The sequence below is a fragment of the Phragmites australis genome, chromosome 12 (assembly GCF_958298935.1).
Source record: "Phragmites australis chromosome 12, lpPhrAust1.1, whole genome shotgun sequence".
In the NCBI taxonomy this organism is placed as follows: Eukaryota; Viridiplantae; Streptophyta; class Magnoliopsida; order Poales; family Poaceae; genus Phragmites; species Phragmites australis.
In genome coordinates this window covers 14,303,070-14,319,570 of record NC_084932.1, presented here as the reverse complement: position 1 = coordinate 14,319,570, position 16,501 = coordinate 14,303,070, and the positions used below count along the sequence as shown (strand labels likewise).

The window sequence follows — 16,501 nt, the reverse complement described above, 5'->3', positions numbered from 1 at the left end:
ACACCATACATACTCCTCATCTCAATATTAATCTTTGAATTCTTCTCTTCTAGTCTGAGGATGTGAGCCTACGTATATGTTCCAACAGTTAACTCCAACCAATGAAACTCTCTCAATTGCACCTCTGTGTCTCCTGCTATCTAAAAGTGAAAATTTTAAAAATCTAATACCAATGCTACCACAATTTGCACACTCACTTAGTCATCATCGACCATGTTACCACAAAAACATCTATGTCCGAGCTCAGATGACACTACACCCTCATGAGCTAGGATCTCACACTGACAAGTTATCAGTGGGTTCATGTCACATGGCATCTTCTTGTCATATGCCTTATATTATGCATGTTCCTCCTCCACTGGCCTATACGGTTTCGAACCATACACGAACTCTTCAAAGTTACACACAACTAATCCATCATACATCAATGTTGAAATTAGCATAAAAAGATCATAATATTGTCATTGCAAAAGTGACATGGTTCACCACTTACATGATCCCATCTTGAGCAATGGAAGAAAAGAGTATAGATCAACCCCTCTTGTGGACGCTGGAGCTCACCACAGACATCACAATAGCACAAGGGGGTTAGTTACACACCTAGCACTAGCTTTCTCTTTCTCCTTATTTGTCATTTTTGGTGGGTCCGATGGAGGAGAAACCCAACACTTGAACTGGTAGTACGGACTAGTGTGATGATCCCAATACATGAATAGATAGATCCTCGAGTCATCCTTCTCCAAGCCATCAATCCGCTGAAAGAAGAAGCATCTCATATCCTCGTGTCAAATTGTGAAAAACAAATCAACAACCATATAGTACCATAATTATTATCAAACGGCTAGTATGCACTTACACAAGAATTCCACACAAGTGTAATAAGCTGGGGCAGGTGTGAAAGGAGCCTTGAGTGTTTGATCTCAGCAGGCACTCAACATTTGAACTTAGGAATAGGAAGAGTGGGAGACACTGGGGCATCACACTCTTTTACGGTGGGATAGTTTTTGTCGCCCTTCTTCTGAGGGACTTTTGAGTTCAATGACATCTCAACACTGCAAAATTGAACCAAAATATTTTAAAATATAATTGATAGGCATACATCAAACTAAATGAAAAACTATAAATATTACTTCAAAGTGCATTGAGTGAATAGTTGATATGCATATATCAAACTAAATGAAAAACTACATATATTACTTCAACATGCTATATATCACTTCAAACATGCCACACATGGAGTCTACTACATACTTTGCATACATCAAAGCACTACCCTGATTCTAGGTCATCCAATTCAAATAGCTAATTCAAAAAAATAAGCTACCAATTTAACTTTGCAACAAACCTTATATTCTAGGTTTCTCCCAATTTCACCGTAAAAAGAGTTTCTATTGGACAAAATCAAGGGAAGAAAGGAAGATTACCTTGTTAGTCATCTTCCACGAAAAAGGCTTCAATCCCTACAGATCTGATGGAATTAAAAAGGTAAGGAGATGAAGGAGAGATGAGAGACGTCGAGCATGCGTCTTTTCATAAGTTAGTGGTAAAGTGAGGGAGAGAAGGCAGAAAAATAGCTGATCCACTTTTAGATCCCATTGCACAGCATCAAAGATCGTGGTGCCATGCCATTAACTTATGGCTTCATGTCCTTTGGCGTGGTGGGCTAGTCCTTCGAACGTATATCCGACGTAGCATGGAACCACGCCAAATATGATATGGGATCGACGGCGCAAAGAGAAAGGTCAATTTCTGGATAGCAAATAAAGTAATTTGCGACTACTGAAGAGAGACATTTTTTGGTACCACGTGCAATCCTGTCCAGTCAAGCTAGCGACTAGCGACCAACCTCAACAGTCCAACCGCCGCGCCGCCACCCCACTGACCCATTCTCCATAGCTGGCGGGCGCTTGCCCGCCGTCGCATCAATCGGCGAATCAGCCATGCCGCCGCCTCCGGCTGCCGTCGACCCCCGCAGCGGCTACTGCGCTGCCACCAGGACCTTCCACAGCCTCCGCGCGCCGCTCACTCTGCCACTGCCGCCGCCAGACCGCCCGCTCTCCTTCCCGGCCTTCGCCTTCTGCTACCTCCCTTCCCCGCTACCCTCCCGCCCGGCCCTCATCGACGCCGGTACTGGCAAGACCGTCCCATTCCCTGCCTTCGTCTCCCAGTTCCGCGCGCTCGCTGCCGCGCTCCGCGCCCGCCTCCACGTCTCCGCCGGCGACGTTGCCTTCGTCCTCGCGCCCCCCGGCGTCCACATACCCGTGCTCTACTATGCGCTCATGGCCGTCGGCGCCGTCGTGTCCCCTGTCAACCCGGCCCTCAGCGCCGGAGAGATCTCCAGCCTCGTCGCGCTCTCCAATCCCTCCGTCGTGTTCGCCGTCCGGTCCACCGCCGCCAACCTTCCTCCCGGCCTCGACACCGTGCTCCTCGACTCCCCAGGATTCCTCTCGTTCTTGCAAGAACCCAACGACGACGGCGGCATGGTCCCCTGGACGGATCTGGTGATCCAGCAGTCGGACCCGGCGGTGATACTGTACTCCTCCGGCACCACCGGGCGCGCCAAGGCGGTCGTGTTGACGCACCGCAACCTCATCGCCTCGGCCGCCCCTCTGGGGTTCGTTGCGGCCGAGGTGGTGATGCTGACCGTGCCCATCTTCCACGTATACGGTTTCGTGTTCTGTCTCAGAGCGGTGCTTGCAGCGCAGACACTGGTGTTGCACACGGCGAGGAAGTTCAACGCCAGGGCTGTGGTCGCCGCGGTCGGGAGGTTCCGGGTGACGCGGCTGGCGCTGGCACCCCCGTCTCTGCTAGCGATTGTACAGGCGGCTGAGGAGGACAACTCCGTGATTGCGCAGACGGCTACACTACAGGCGGTGAACTGCGGTGGCTCGTCCATCGCGCCGGAGTTCATACGGCGATTCTCTCACAAATTTTCTCACGTCTGCCTTTTGCAGGTTGGCTTTGCTGCTGCTACTCCTATGTGGTTTTAACTTTTACTTCAGAAATTATTCATACTTGCTGATACAATCATTCATGGGCGCCTTACAGCTGTCTAGATCATTAGGTAGAATTTCTAGGAACAATCAGTGTTACTCATCGACCTCAACAATTATGTTCCTCAATGTGTCTTGATTAGATTTTTAGGTTCTGGTTACTAATCGGTTTTTTCCAATTGCAAAAGGGGTATGGTCTTACAGAGACTACGGCCGGTTTCTGCCGTGCTTTTGGAGAAGAAAGTGCAAGAATTGGGTCCGTGGGTCGTCTTTCATATGGCGCTGAAGCAAAAATTGTTCATCCTGAAACAGGGGTTGCTCTGCCTCCGGGTATGCCAGGCGAGATTTGGGTCCGAGGACCTTTTGTAATGAAAGGTATGACAGTCGCCGTAAATTTAGTGAAAACAGTATGGAACAATCCATTTTGCTCATATCAACAATAGGGCTACTTAGCTATGATATCTCCTTGATTTTTTTTGAGTGAATTGGAAATGTATTTAGATATGTATGTCCATGTGACATCGAATGTGTTGATTTGAAGATAAGTAAAAAATACTCTATGTGGTCTATTCGTCACTTGTGGAAGTTTCATATGTGTAGACTAGTTAATGTCTTATACAATTGCTACAGAGTTTGCATAAGTAGGCAAGCATTTCAGCATTTAAACACTATAATTGTTCAACTAAAAAAAGAAAACACTGTGACTGTTCATGTTGGGGGAATAGGACCACGTGGGCCCACACTCGTTGACTTCAGTCACAATGATAAAATCCCAAAAACCAAAAATAGAGATACTAACGTCAAGGTAGGGACAGTTCACTTCATGTTCTGCATAAGTTAGGCTCGATAAGGGTAGCGATCCAAGGAATGAAGCTCGGAGGCAAAGTCCAAAGGGGTGCAATGAAGCTCGAAGGATGAAGAATGTAGCGAAGCCCTAAGGAGGAAGGGGGTGCGACGAAGCCCGTAGGACGAAGAGTGTAGGGAAGCCCTAAGGCCGAAAGGTTGCGACGAAGCCTGAAGACGAAGAATGTAGCGAAGCCCTAAGGCCGAAGGGGTGCGACAAGGCTCGAAGGACGAAGGATCTAGCAAAAGCCCTGAAGTCGAAGGAAGGCGGCGCGAGGACCTTTAGTATCAGAGTGAAGGCTAGCTTGGAGAGGGACCCACAAGTTAGCTGGAACCCGACGATGGAGTGCCTCAAGGAAGATTGCTAGTAGTCCTGAAGAAGGGTCCAGTGCGCGACCCCCAAGATACGTGTCAAGATTTGGTTGCTTAGGGCAATGTAGGTAGACAATGACCATAATGACTCTAAGGTATCCTAAAATATTCCCTAGTGTTAGTAGGAATATTCTTGTGGATAACGGGCAAACATGTAATGACAACGAGAGTGGTTGAGGTATACCTATAAATACCCCTAATCACCTAATGTAAAAGAGAGATGAACAATTATTACATCAACAGTTATTGCATTGTTCACTGTGTTGCGGTCACGATAATAACATTTGGCACCGTTCGTGTGGATCGAACCCATGACTATGTGGTGGTCCCATGCCACTAAAGACCAGGAAAGAAAAGGCACAAATGTTTGTGGATAACAAGGGGGGCTCACAGGTCCCTTCGTAACAAGAAGGAGCGGCAGAGACTGAGGGGACCGGGGCTTCGGCCGAGTCCCCCAGGGTCAAAATACCCTGAACTAGTATCGATGCTCCGGGTGAAGCAAGGGGGGTCTAGAGTGGTCAAGCCAAATGACCACAGACGTTAGATGGATGCACCTGAGACTCTGGAGCCTCATTAAGCTCCCTCACACACCCTAGCAGACCATGGAGTAGTTCATGATGGCAATGATGCGCGGTACAGAAATCAAGTGGAGGAAGCCAATATGCAAATCCAAGAGCTGCGTGAGGAACTCCGGTCCTTCCGTCAATCTCTCTCATCTCAGCAAGGACCTCGAGGAGTGGGGACCCGGAGCTACTTCATCATCGAGTGTCTGAAGAAGCCCATTGACTGTGGGTGGTAGATCAAGCCTCCCTGTTAGCCACAAGTCTACAAATGCGATCGTGGCCTCCGGGATTCAAGATGCCTTGACTGCACTTCTACAATGGTGAAACTGAACCGAAGGAGTTTGTGATGAGCTTCGAGACCGGAATAGAGTTCGAGGGGGGAGACGAAGCTACCATGGTCAAGGCTTTTGTCATTACCATCAGGGGCTCTCATGGTACACATCCCTCCTAGCGAGAATGATATTCTCCTAGGAGCAACTTCGGGAGGCGCTTTTCTCAAATTTCCAGGGCATCTATGTGGCTCCGTTTATTGTGGGAGATCTGTTCGCAGTTAAGTAGAAGAAATGTGAAAGCCTAAAGGAGTTCACTCGACGCTTTGTGCGGGTAAAATGTCAAGCAAAGGGTCTTAGTGATGATACCATGATAGACACTGCAAGACAACGTCTCCGTCCGATTGCCCTAGCCTCCTGCCTGGCGCAGAAGCCAGTAAGGGACGTGGACAAATTGTTCACCAAGATGGAAGAGTATTCAAGGGTCAAGGAGGACGAGCTTCGGAGACACTTAAACAAGTCGATCCAGAGGCCAAGAATAATAGGGCGAGCGAAGTCACCTAAAAGAAGGGAGAAAGAAGAGCGTCCTAGGGAAGCCTATAGGTCCTCAGACTGGCACATAACTCATCATCATGACTCTCACCAGCCAAGGGGCCATAAGCAAACAGAGAGGGGTGCACAACATCGAGGAGAGCTCGGATAGAAGCAAACAGAGAGGTGAAGGGTCGACAAGGGGTCGAGGCTGCGGCTTCGGGCGACCCAGGCCGCTTTACTATGCAATACATGACGAAGATGCAGGTTACACAACCAAGTTGTGCCCTCATGTCGTGGCCGTAAAGGAAGGGCTAAACCGACAGTCATCTAGGCCTTCGGGTTTAGGGTCTTCGCATGATCATCGGACAGTGCACCATGTGGAAATGGGGCTCGATTTCAGGCCAACTTTTGCATATATCAACCCACCCTATTATCCCACATCATGGACTGGAGCCCCTCCTGTACATCAGTCGTAGACGCTGGAGTTATCGCCGCCCCCGTGAAGGATGGCTATTGAAGCTCCTCCAGCTGGAGCGAGGTCCGTCTAGAATGTGGAGGGGCCTCGTAGCGTGATAATGGCTATCTTCAGGGGTGCCAGTTACGACTTTGAGTCCAAGAGGCAACGACGGGAATACATGCGCATAGTTAATCATGTGGGAACAGGTTCCCTGATAGTCAGGTCTCGTTGGTCGCACCAGCCAATAACCTTTTCACAGGAGGATCTTTGGGTCCATGATTACCCACATACGAATGCCTTTGCCATTTCTGCGGAGGTGTCTGGCACGGAGATACATCGGGTCTTGATCAACGAAGGAAGTTCCAGTGATCTCCGGTTCACAAGGCTTTCGATCATATGGGAATTCCTAGAAGTCATTTGTTGCCGACAGGAACCCTGTTGCAAGGTTTCGGGGGGATGCTCATCGAAGCTCTAGGAAGGGTATCACTCATAGTATCTTTTGACGAAGGGGAGGGCTCCGAACATAACCTATCTTGTTTGATGTGGTTGATATTCCTTACCAGTACAACGCCATTTTTGAAAGAGTGTTGTCCAAGTTCGACGCAGTGGTGCATCATGGCTACATGTGCATGAAGATGCCCGGCCCGGAGGGTGTGACATCTGTCTCGGGAGATCAAATCATAGCCCGCTGGATAGAACATGGCTACACCCCAGGCCAGCAAAAGGTGCACACACTGCTTGAGGTGGATGTGAAAGGAAAAGATAGCACGTCTCCAGGAGCCATGCCTGAAGGCAACATCAAGCAGATCCTGTTGGGCTCAGAGACGAGGATAAATGTGTGCACATAGGCGAGTCGTTATCGCCCAAACAAGAGCTTGAGTTACTGACTACCCTTCGGGCCAACGAAGACATATTTGTATGGTCACTGAAGGATCTCCTAGGGTGCCAAGAAGGTTGATAGAGCACCACCTAAATGTCAGCCCGGGAATAAAAGCAAGAAAGCAGAAGCTTCGAAAGATATCCGCTGACCGTCAGGATGCTGCAAAGGAGGAAGTAACGAAGTTGCTGGAAGCGGGGGTGATTTGTGAGGTCATGCACACGGAATGGCTAGCAAAAAAACCTTGTTTAGTAAAGAAGCACAATGGAAAATGTCACATGTGTGTCGAACTCACAGATCTGAACAAGGCGTGCCCAAAGGATAACTTCTTGTTGGCTAGAATAGATCAGCTGGTTGATGCCACCGCTGAATCAGAGCTTATGAGCTTTCTCGAAGTTTCTCAGGATATCATCAAGTCTGGATGGCCAAAGAAGATGAGGCAAAGACTAGCTTCATCACACCCTCAGGAACCTATTGCTATGTCCGGATGCCCTTCGGTCTACACAATGCAGGGGCCACCTTCGCAAGGCTAGTAAGCAAAGTAATCCAAGCACAACTGGAGCGCAATGTAGCTGCATATGTGGATGACATTGTGGTTCGAAGCAAATGTGAAGGGGATCATGGGGCTGACCTGGAAGAAACGTTTTTCATCCTTCGAACAGACCTGAGGTTGAACCCAGAAAAAGGGCATTTTTGCCGTTTGTTCAGGCCAATTGTTGGGATGCTTGGTATCCAGAAGAGGCATCGAAGCAAACCCGGAGAAAATTCAAGCCATCATCGACATGAAGCCTCCGAAGTCGATCAAGGACACAAAATGTTTGGTTGGAAGAATGACCTTGCTCAATCATTCCATCGCAAGATCTGTAGAAAAAACATGCCCTTCCTTTGGATCTTTCGAGGAGCAGATCTTTGTAGATGGACGGATGAGCAGTAGCGAGCCTTTGAATCTCTAAAGAGCTATTTGGTGAAGTTGACTATGTTGGCCAGACCAGATCCAGGGAGCGGATTGCTGCTGTATGTTGCCACGTCCCCATCAATAGAGTGCTGTTTAGGTTTAGGAAAAGAAGGACAAAGGAGGGCTTTTGTAGGTACCAATTTACTTTGTCTCTGAAGCGCTCAATGGCGCGAAAGGGCGGTACTCCGAAGTTGAGAAGATAGCTTATGCAGTGGTTAGGACCTCTAGGAAACTCATACCCCCTCAGGAGGTCTTCTCCAACCACGAATCCATCAGGCGCAACAGCAAATGGGCAGTTGAATTCTCTTCGTTATGTGTCACCTTCGTGGCCCACATAGCCATAAAATCTCAAACACTAGCTAACTTCGTTGCCGATTGGACACCCTGAGTGAATGAGTTGGAGGAACCATAGCCTAATCAGATATGGACCATACATACTGATGAGGCCTGGGGCCTCTTGGGTGCAGGAGCAGCGGCAATCATTACATCGTCCGGAGGGTCAAAGCTATGCTATGAGGCCATGCTTTCCTTCGAAGCCACCAACAATATCGTAGATTACGATGCCATTCGTTTTGGTCTCCGAAAGGCGAAGGCCCTAGGAGCGAAGCGTGTCGTAGTAAAGATGGACTCAAAGTTGGTGGCATGCTAAGTGGACAAGACATACTAGGCAAAAAACTCGGAGCTGGCCAAATATTTGTAGATGGTAGTCAGAATGTAGAAGTATTTCGTAGGTTTCATGCTAAAGTTCATACCAAGGGGGGAGAACCAGGAGGCAGATGCCCTTGCGAAGGCTGCTGCTCAGAGCACTGCGTTACCATCTGAAGTCTTCTTCGACGTCCTCGAGTCCCCAATGGCAGGTCAAGACAGAGCCAATTAACATCACTATGATAACATATTTGCGAAGGCAGGCACTGCTTAAAGATAAGCCGCCTGAGCCTAAGGGTCCTAGGGGGCTAAAGTCCAACAACTCCCACATAACAAACAAAGGGTTGATATTTGCACATGGGCTAAGAATTTTCCTAAATACCGATTGGATCCAAGTGTTACAAACGCTTAATAGCTCGGAACGAACGAAAGAACATGGAATTGTGCAATGGTTGCCAACCGGTTCACAACACATTATTTAGCAGAAATTATTATAACATTACGAAGAGGTTGGGGGCCTACCGAATATCCCGAAGGATCATGGGAAAAATCTCCCTATACCTATGGCTGCGTGCTGCCTGAAAGGTGAGGCCGTGCCTTGCATCAAAAGGAGCTTCCGAATCTATTTCCCGATTGGATGGGCTCCCAGAAGAAGGGGACTCTGATGACGAAGTCATAGTAAAGCCTTTGTTTATCGCAACCTCCTCTTCTTCACTAGGCGCCTCTTTTGGGGTGAGGAGCTTGGTCGTAGAAAAATGTTGAGCTCCCCTGCGTTCTCGTCAAGCCTCTAAAACTGACCTATCAAAGGTACTGCACAATGTACGGGCATGAGCATCAGAGGCATCTTGAGTGGCCCTTCGCCAATGATAATAGTCTTCGAATTCCCCTTGCAAATACTGGCATAGAAATTTTTGCCATGTTGCACATCGCATGTTGAGATCTTCATATTCCATTGCTAGGGGAACTTCATCTAGAACAACCCTCTTCGGGCTGGGGCCCGATGACAGTGTCTTCTCCCGCCTGTAAAAAGGATGAGGACCACATCCGCAGTTTGTTTGAAATGCTAAAAGACACAAAGAGAACAAATAAGAAGAAAAGCTAACGAAGGGTCATCCCATTACCAAAAGTTTGCCTTACAAAAGACTGCAAAAGATCCCAGTCCTTACAAAATCAAAGCAGAGGGCATGCCCTACAACCTATCCTATGACCTAATAAAACATATTGGCGGAGTCAGGGTTAGAAAGTCACACATGGGCTTCGCCAATATTAACTCCGTCACCTTGGCCCCCATCCGATGCATCCCCGCCGTGCGCTCCATCAGTTCCGGCCACAATTGAGGCTGAAGCGCTGGAACTGACGTCCCGGGCGCTAGCGAGGGCTTCAGATTGACCTCGAGTATGCCAATACTTGTTGAAGAATGCACAAGTGGCTGTTTTCACTCCGCAACCTGCATACTTCAAGGCGGCTCTCGTTGGGATCTCGTAGTCTGGCACGCTGAAGGTCTCAACATGAGAATAGCCGGTAACCCTAAGAGCAACCAAGGTTTCCTTGATAGACACCCTGGTGCAGAAGTCACCAAAGTAGTGCGTGCCAGTCTTCAAGTAAGATGTCACCTAGTTAATCCACTCGAGGGCACCTCAGAGTTTAGACCCAGTTGGAGTGGCTCAGGGAAGATTGCTAGCAATCCCGAAGAAGGGTCTAGTGCGAGAACCCAAGACACGTGTCAAGATTTGGTTGCTTAGGGCAATGTAGGTAGACAATCACCATAATTCCCGTGAGATACCTTAGAATATTCTCTAGTGTTAGTAGGAATATTCCTGTGAATACGGGGCAAACATGTAATGACAACGGGAGTTGTTGAGGTATGTGTATAAATATCCCCACTCACCCAATGTAAAAGAGAGATGAACAATTATTACATCAATAGTTATTGCACTTTACACTGTGTTGTGATCAATCACAACAGTTCATTACTGCCGTCGAACCAAGAAATATGCTAGCCAAACCTTGTCTTGGTTACAAAATATGGATAACTGGATTGGAATATGCAATTTTACATAAGTTCATATGGTAGTCTTGATGGGTGTTGTTTGCCAATTCAACTATAGGATTCAGCACTTTTTCTCTCTTTTATTGAGTTCCTAGTATGCGGACTGTTCTTGCTAGCTTTCTGTTACTATCACTTTAATGGTGGATATAAACAAATACTATTACTTTTACTTTTTTGAGAATTATCTTAGGTTACCTTGGTGATAAGGATTCCACGTCTGCCATTTTGGATCGTGAAGGGTGGTTGAGAACCGGGGATCTTTGTTATATCGACAAAGATGGCTTCGTTTTTGTTGTTGATCGGCTGAAAGAGCTAATTAAGTACAAAGGCTACCAGGTACCTGCTCGTGTTACAAATTTTGTAATGAGCGATCATGGCCTAGATCTGGTACAGTGTCGACATGCCTTGTCTCCTAATGCGCTGATGTCATTCGTTTAATGCAGGTTCCTCCTGCAGAATTGGAAAACCTGCTTCAGACACACCCAGATATCGATGAAGCTGCAGTTGTCCCGTAAGCATACACCAGAACATGTAACCAATCTGCTGCTATCTGCTTTGTAGAACATCAGTAACGAAAATTGCCTGTTATTATTCCTTAAACAGATACCCTGATGATCAGGCTGGAGAATTGCCTATAGCATTCGTCGTGAGATGCTCTGGAAGCAACTTGCAAGAGGCGCAGATAAAAGATTTTGTTGCTAAACAGGTATATGCTCCAACACAGTAGTTCTACGGTGCATAAGTGTAGCAGTGGCCCTAATGGTTATCAGTTGCCGTGCAGGTTGTGTACTATAAGCGAATACACCATGTCTACCTTGTGGATTCAATACCGAAAAATGCTGCGGGTAAGATTTTACGGAAGGACTTGGTAAGGCTAGCACTGCATCAGATTAGCTCCAAGCTCTAATGTTTCTGTATGTGGCCGACGTAAACATTTGCCTCGTTATGTCTCCCTAACTGTATAAAAGAAACATAGATACACGGATAGTTATTGGACGATGACATTCGTGCCTGGAAATTGGGTAACAAATACCAATTGTTGTTTGGCCACTGTGCAAATATATAAAAGATCATCCAGTTAATGTTTGTATATTGATGTATGTAGTTTGTTCATTCTCGACGTATGAGAGTAGTAATCTTTCAGGGCAATATCTTTTATAACCTCGCAATTATATCACGCAGTAGTGCTAATCATAATAAGCACTCTGAGATTTGTTTTTCACTTGAGTTTTATTACAGGCTGATATTATCATATGAGACTACCTATGGCATTTTTTTCGTAAACTGGACAGACAGATTATAATTCCAACAGGGGGCTTGATTAATTATATGCCCAATCACATTTCAATATCGCAAAAACGAATTATTAGAGCTTGTTTGTTTTACCTTAGGATTCTAAAAAACAGATTCTAGATGTAGAGGTTAAAAAACTAGATTGTAAAATGCTGAGGGTCCAAAAGCTTATGGTTATTTGATATCCTGGATTCTATGACGGGTTGGATGTTTGCTTAGTGGCGTAATATCCATAATATCCCTAATTTTTCTGAGTGCATATTTATGTCTATTTAACCTATTCTTTCATTGTTTCTCATATTTGATCCTAATTTAAGATAATTGAGATGTGCGGTATGTATGCATGTATTTGTAACTACAACATTTTGGACTTATAGCAATGCGAGAAATACAAATTTTTGTAATACAAACCATCTAAAGTAGCAAATGAGTAATCCACCCTCTCATATCTTCATGTACAGCACGGATTGTCAATCATCCCTCTCATAGAAAATAAAGCATTAGCAATATTATCACAAAATTGGATTGTGGTGCACAAGCACTGTTGGACTGCGAATCGTCTTGCACGACGTGGACTATCACATCCAGTACGATGTCCACATTGTGACCAGGCTGAGGAGACAATTGATCACTGCGCACTAATTGTGTTTTTGCAAGACAATTTTGGTTTTCTTTTGTGCGGCACTTTGGTCTACAAACGATGTCGCCTTCGATGGATGATACATTCTTTGAAGATTGGTGGAGTAGAACTAGAGAGGATGTCAACGGCTAACTGCAACAAGGCATCAATTCTCTCATTATTCTAGGGGCTTGAACTCTTTAGAAACATAGAAATCATTGTGTTTTTGACGGTATTGCAGCAAATGGTGGCTGAAACTTGTTGACCCTATGACTTGGTATGGAGCGGCGACAAAACGCTTGTACGGGGATGCGAAGATTCTTGCCTTGGTGGCTGGTGGCTTAAGCTCCAAAGTGATCACGGCGGCAAGCTACCGGAAGAGGGGCTAGTGGTGAGGTCTTGCCTTGGTGGCTCATCCGGCTTGAAGCTTTGCTTTGGTGGCTTGGTGGCTCAAGAGTTATGACCGGGTGCCGACTGGGAGCATATCTTTGGTGTAGCTCTAACATGGATTAGAGGTAGTGTTTATGCCATCGATTCTATGGGATAAAAGTCTCTTATGCTGAGTTTACTTTCTCTATCATCTTTATGTCTCCGCATTTACATTCTTGCAACATACATTTATGCATTTACTTTCCTAGAGTAGTTTGCTAGGGTTGGTTATAGGTTTTAAACATTTTGAGCGGTAGAGTAGACACACTAGATAAACCTATAGTATATTTAGATAGAAATTTATATAGTTTATCTTGTAAAGTTTTGGAGCCGGATAGTTTTGAAATGTCCTAATTCGCCCCCTCTTAGGACGTCACCAACCCTTACAAAGGTTACACGACGGGGGAGGTATAGTGGTCTGTTGATTACATTGACCCAAATAACCCAATTGGTATGCCTAAGTCTCGCCATGAGGGGAGACTCGCAGGTGTAGGATCCTGAGGAAAATGGCAATTGAAGGTGATACACCCTAGAGGCAATCACAGAGATGATTGTATCACATGTCTATGTTCATATACTTCTGAATATGTATTATTCCAAAAATAACTATCGTTTACTTTGATTGGCAAGTATGTGACTTGTTCATGAAACTCTTTATTTATATCATGATGTTATTCTTAGTCGATTCCTGGTTGCATATCATTGTGATGATATATATGACCAGCGTATGTATTGATTGATGATCATATTTTATAGATCATATGTATAGAGATACCATATCAATAATATGGATATTTATGTTAGAGAACATAATGTTGGATAGACCCACCTTGAGATACTGCTGAATTGTTATTATGATGTGCCATCACTTGTTATCTCAAATGGTGTACCTGCAGGATCCTTAGACCTGAGATTATCATTGATTCCCAGAATATGTAGACACATACTTTGAGGCGGCCAAACGCTATTCCGTAACTAGGTAGTCATAAAGGTAGTTACTTCTCGAACTGCTCTCTTAAGCAATCTATCATCACTAACAAGAGCGTCATTCAAGGTATCAACCTAAATAGAAAGCGGGTCATAGGAAGGTGATACCTTAGAAGAATCGAGTTCAGAGTCGCTGTCGTTGTCGTTCGCCATGAAGCAAAGTTCGGCGAAGTCCTTGTTAATCCTCTTGTTTTTCACGGGTGACTCCTACTCCTCGCTCGAGGAAGTGTCGACGTCACTGAGTGCCACCACAAAAACTCAAGATACCACATTGGCCACTTTCTTGGCCATCTTGTCGTGGTTCTTAAAAAATGACTTCATGTTCTTCTTGTGCTTGTCGTGGTCATGGTCGCGATCTTTCTTCTTCTTGAGCCTTGGAGAGCCTACCTTGAAGTGAGTGGTGTCACTACACTCAAAATAGGCACAACAACCGCCTCCCCTCCGATCTCTTCTATTGTTGTAGAAGTGAATGAACTTTTTCACAATCAAATCCAAATCTTCATCATCTATCCAGATATAACTTGTTACCCTGATTCTGGTTTTAAAACTGTTTCGACAACTTTGCTACCAGGTTACCTTCTAATATATTGGGGACTTGAGGTGATACTCAGTACTAACAGAAGATGCCTGTAATTGTTACTTTTAAAACCGTTTCGATAGCTTTGCTACTAGGTCACCTTCTAATACGTTGGGGACTTGAGATGATACTCAATACCAATAGAAGATGCCTGCAATTGTTACTTTTAAAACCATTTCGACAGCTTTGCTATCAGGTCACCTTCTAATACGTTGGGGACTTGAGGTGATACTTAGTACCAACAAAAGATGCCTGCATTTGTTACTTTTAAAACTATTTTCAAATGCTTTGTTACATTTATTTCAAAAGGATAATAGTAGAGAATATAACTGGATACTTGCATAAAACCTGCTTTACGCTCAAAACTATGCCGTAAAGCCTTATCCTTGAAATATCCATTATGCATCTATCAACCCCTTGTAGTAGTATAGGACTTGTTGAGTACCTTCCGTACTCAGTCTTGCTACTTTCAAATTGTTGAGTTGGTGATCAACCTCAACCCAGATGAAGTTAAAGAGAAGAAGTCTAAGGTTGCATTCGCACCCGAGTTGCCTGTGGCATTGGGTTGCATCGTCGTTTTGCTCCACTGTAATGTAGGCTCTTCTGTCTGGCTGGTCTGCTGTGGATTCTTGTCCACCAAACCATCTTTCACTTTTCAGGTATTTATTTTACTTTGTTTTATTCGAAGTATGTATTTGATATCATTCTGTTGAATTCTGTGCGTATCAGCTACTTAATTCAGGGACTGATACAGGAGACACAGGGGAACCCGGGTTCAGGGTCCTGACAACCCTTGACTGCGTCCGGCCTCCTTGATCATCCGGCATCAAGCACCCTGCTTGGTCTCGATCGTACCGTCGCCAACCGCCCAGTTGTATACATCATCTGCACATCATGAGATAAGCACACACATATCTCCAAACAGTCGCTAGTTAGTTCCAAATCTAAATCCTCGGCTTAAGACACATCCCAGAAAAATCGCGAACGCCAGATGATCCAGTGTTTAGCTTTTGAGCGCCGTACCATCCGGCATGTACTTCTTCTCTGGACCAGCCCTCTTGCGACCTCTTTGCAAGAAATTATCCGATGAAGCATCCGACGTTCATCCATTTGAACGCCAGACCATTCGGCGAGTATAAGTCCACCAGTGCCAGTTTGCAACCTCTCCGCAAGAAAAGCTCTGGCGTTCACTTCACTCCATCGCTAAACTATCCGGTGTACACTTCAATCTTTGCCTTTGGGATGAAATACTTCGGTGTGTACAATTTTCCATCGCCATACCATCTGGCATGTATATTCTTGCCAGAACCCATTTTGCAATCTCTCTACAAGAAATAGTCCGGTGTTCTCTTCACTTTATCACCGGATCATCCGACTTGTACTTCAACTTTTGCTTCTGAGGTGAAATGCTACAGCGTGAAGTCTTTCTGAGCGCTAGATCATCTGGCGTGTACAAATTGCCCAATGCCAGAACAACCTGTGTTTTCAATTTTCCTAGACTCAGAGACAAAAATACCAACTTCATTTTCTCTGCAATTTTTGTTAGTCATGATCATAATTCAGTACATAACCATGTCCACGCAATCCCAAAACAAACCAAACTAAAAACCTTATCAATCACCCATCACAAATAAACCAAGGCACATTTCAACTTGGTTTCTCACAAACTAAGCACAAGAAGCTTGTTTAAGACCATATAAAGCATGGTGAAGATGACAAACATATCTTGGTGCAGCATCTACACCCAAGGGTGGCTGCAATAAACTTCCTCATGCAAATAACCATGAAGAAAAACATTATTAACATCCCTTTGAGAAATAGTTCGGGAATGATTTGTAGCCACTGCAATCAAAGTACGAAATGTGGATATGTGAGCAATAGGAACAAATGTCTCATCACAATCTTGACCCTTTATCTGCTGAAAGCCACTAGCAACAAGACAAGCTTTGTATCTCCCAATAGAACAATCTGACTTTGTCTTGATTTTGAACATTCACTTACATGTGATAGGAACAACGTGAGATGGTAAGGAAACAAG

The 16,501-nt window shown here is 45.3% G+C and overlaps 1 protein-coding gene across 1 annotated transcript; it reads left to right on the top strand.

Annotated features, from left to right (window-relative positions):
* The first annotated feature begins 1,793 nt into the window (after positions 1 to 1,793).
* Positions 1,794 to 11,648, top strand: LOC133886704 (4-coumarate--CoA ligase-like 7). Its single transcript, XM_062326494.1, has 6 exons — positions 1,794 to 2,954; positions 3,182 to 3,368; positions 10,749 to 10,894; positions 11,002 to 11,069; positions 11,162 to 11,264; positions 11,340 to 11,648. The coding sequence occupies exons 1-6, from the start codon at positions 1,941 to 1,943 to the stop codon at positions 11,463 to 11,465; spliced, it is 1,644 nt and encodes a 547-aa protein (XP_062182478.1). The 5' UTR covers positions 1,794 to 1,940; the 3' UTR covers positions 11,466 to 11,648.
* The last annotated feature ends 4,853 nt before the right edge of the window (positions 11,649 to 16,501 follow it).

Excerpts from the sequence above, each read along its gene's own strand:
- LOC133886704 (XM_062326494.1), top strand. The coding sequence starts at position 1,941 with ATGCCGCCGCCTCCGGCTGCCGTCGACCCCCGCAGCGGCTACTGCGCT. Across the intron at positions 11,070-11,161 it reads GATGAAGCTGCAGTTGTCCC|ATACCCTGATGATCAGGCTG; the intron begins GTAAGCATACAC and ends TTCCTTAAACAG. Across the intron at positions 11,265-11,339 it reads AAGATTTTGTTGCTAAACAG|GTTGTGTACTATAAGCGAAT; the intron begins GTATATGCTCCA and ends GTTGCCGTGCAG.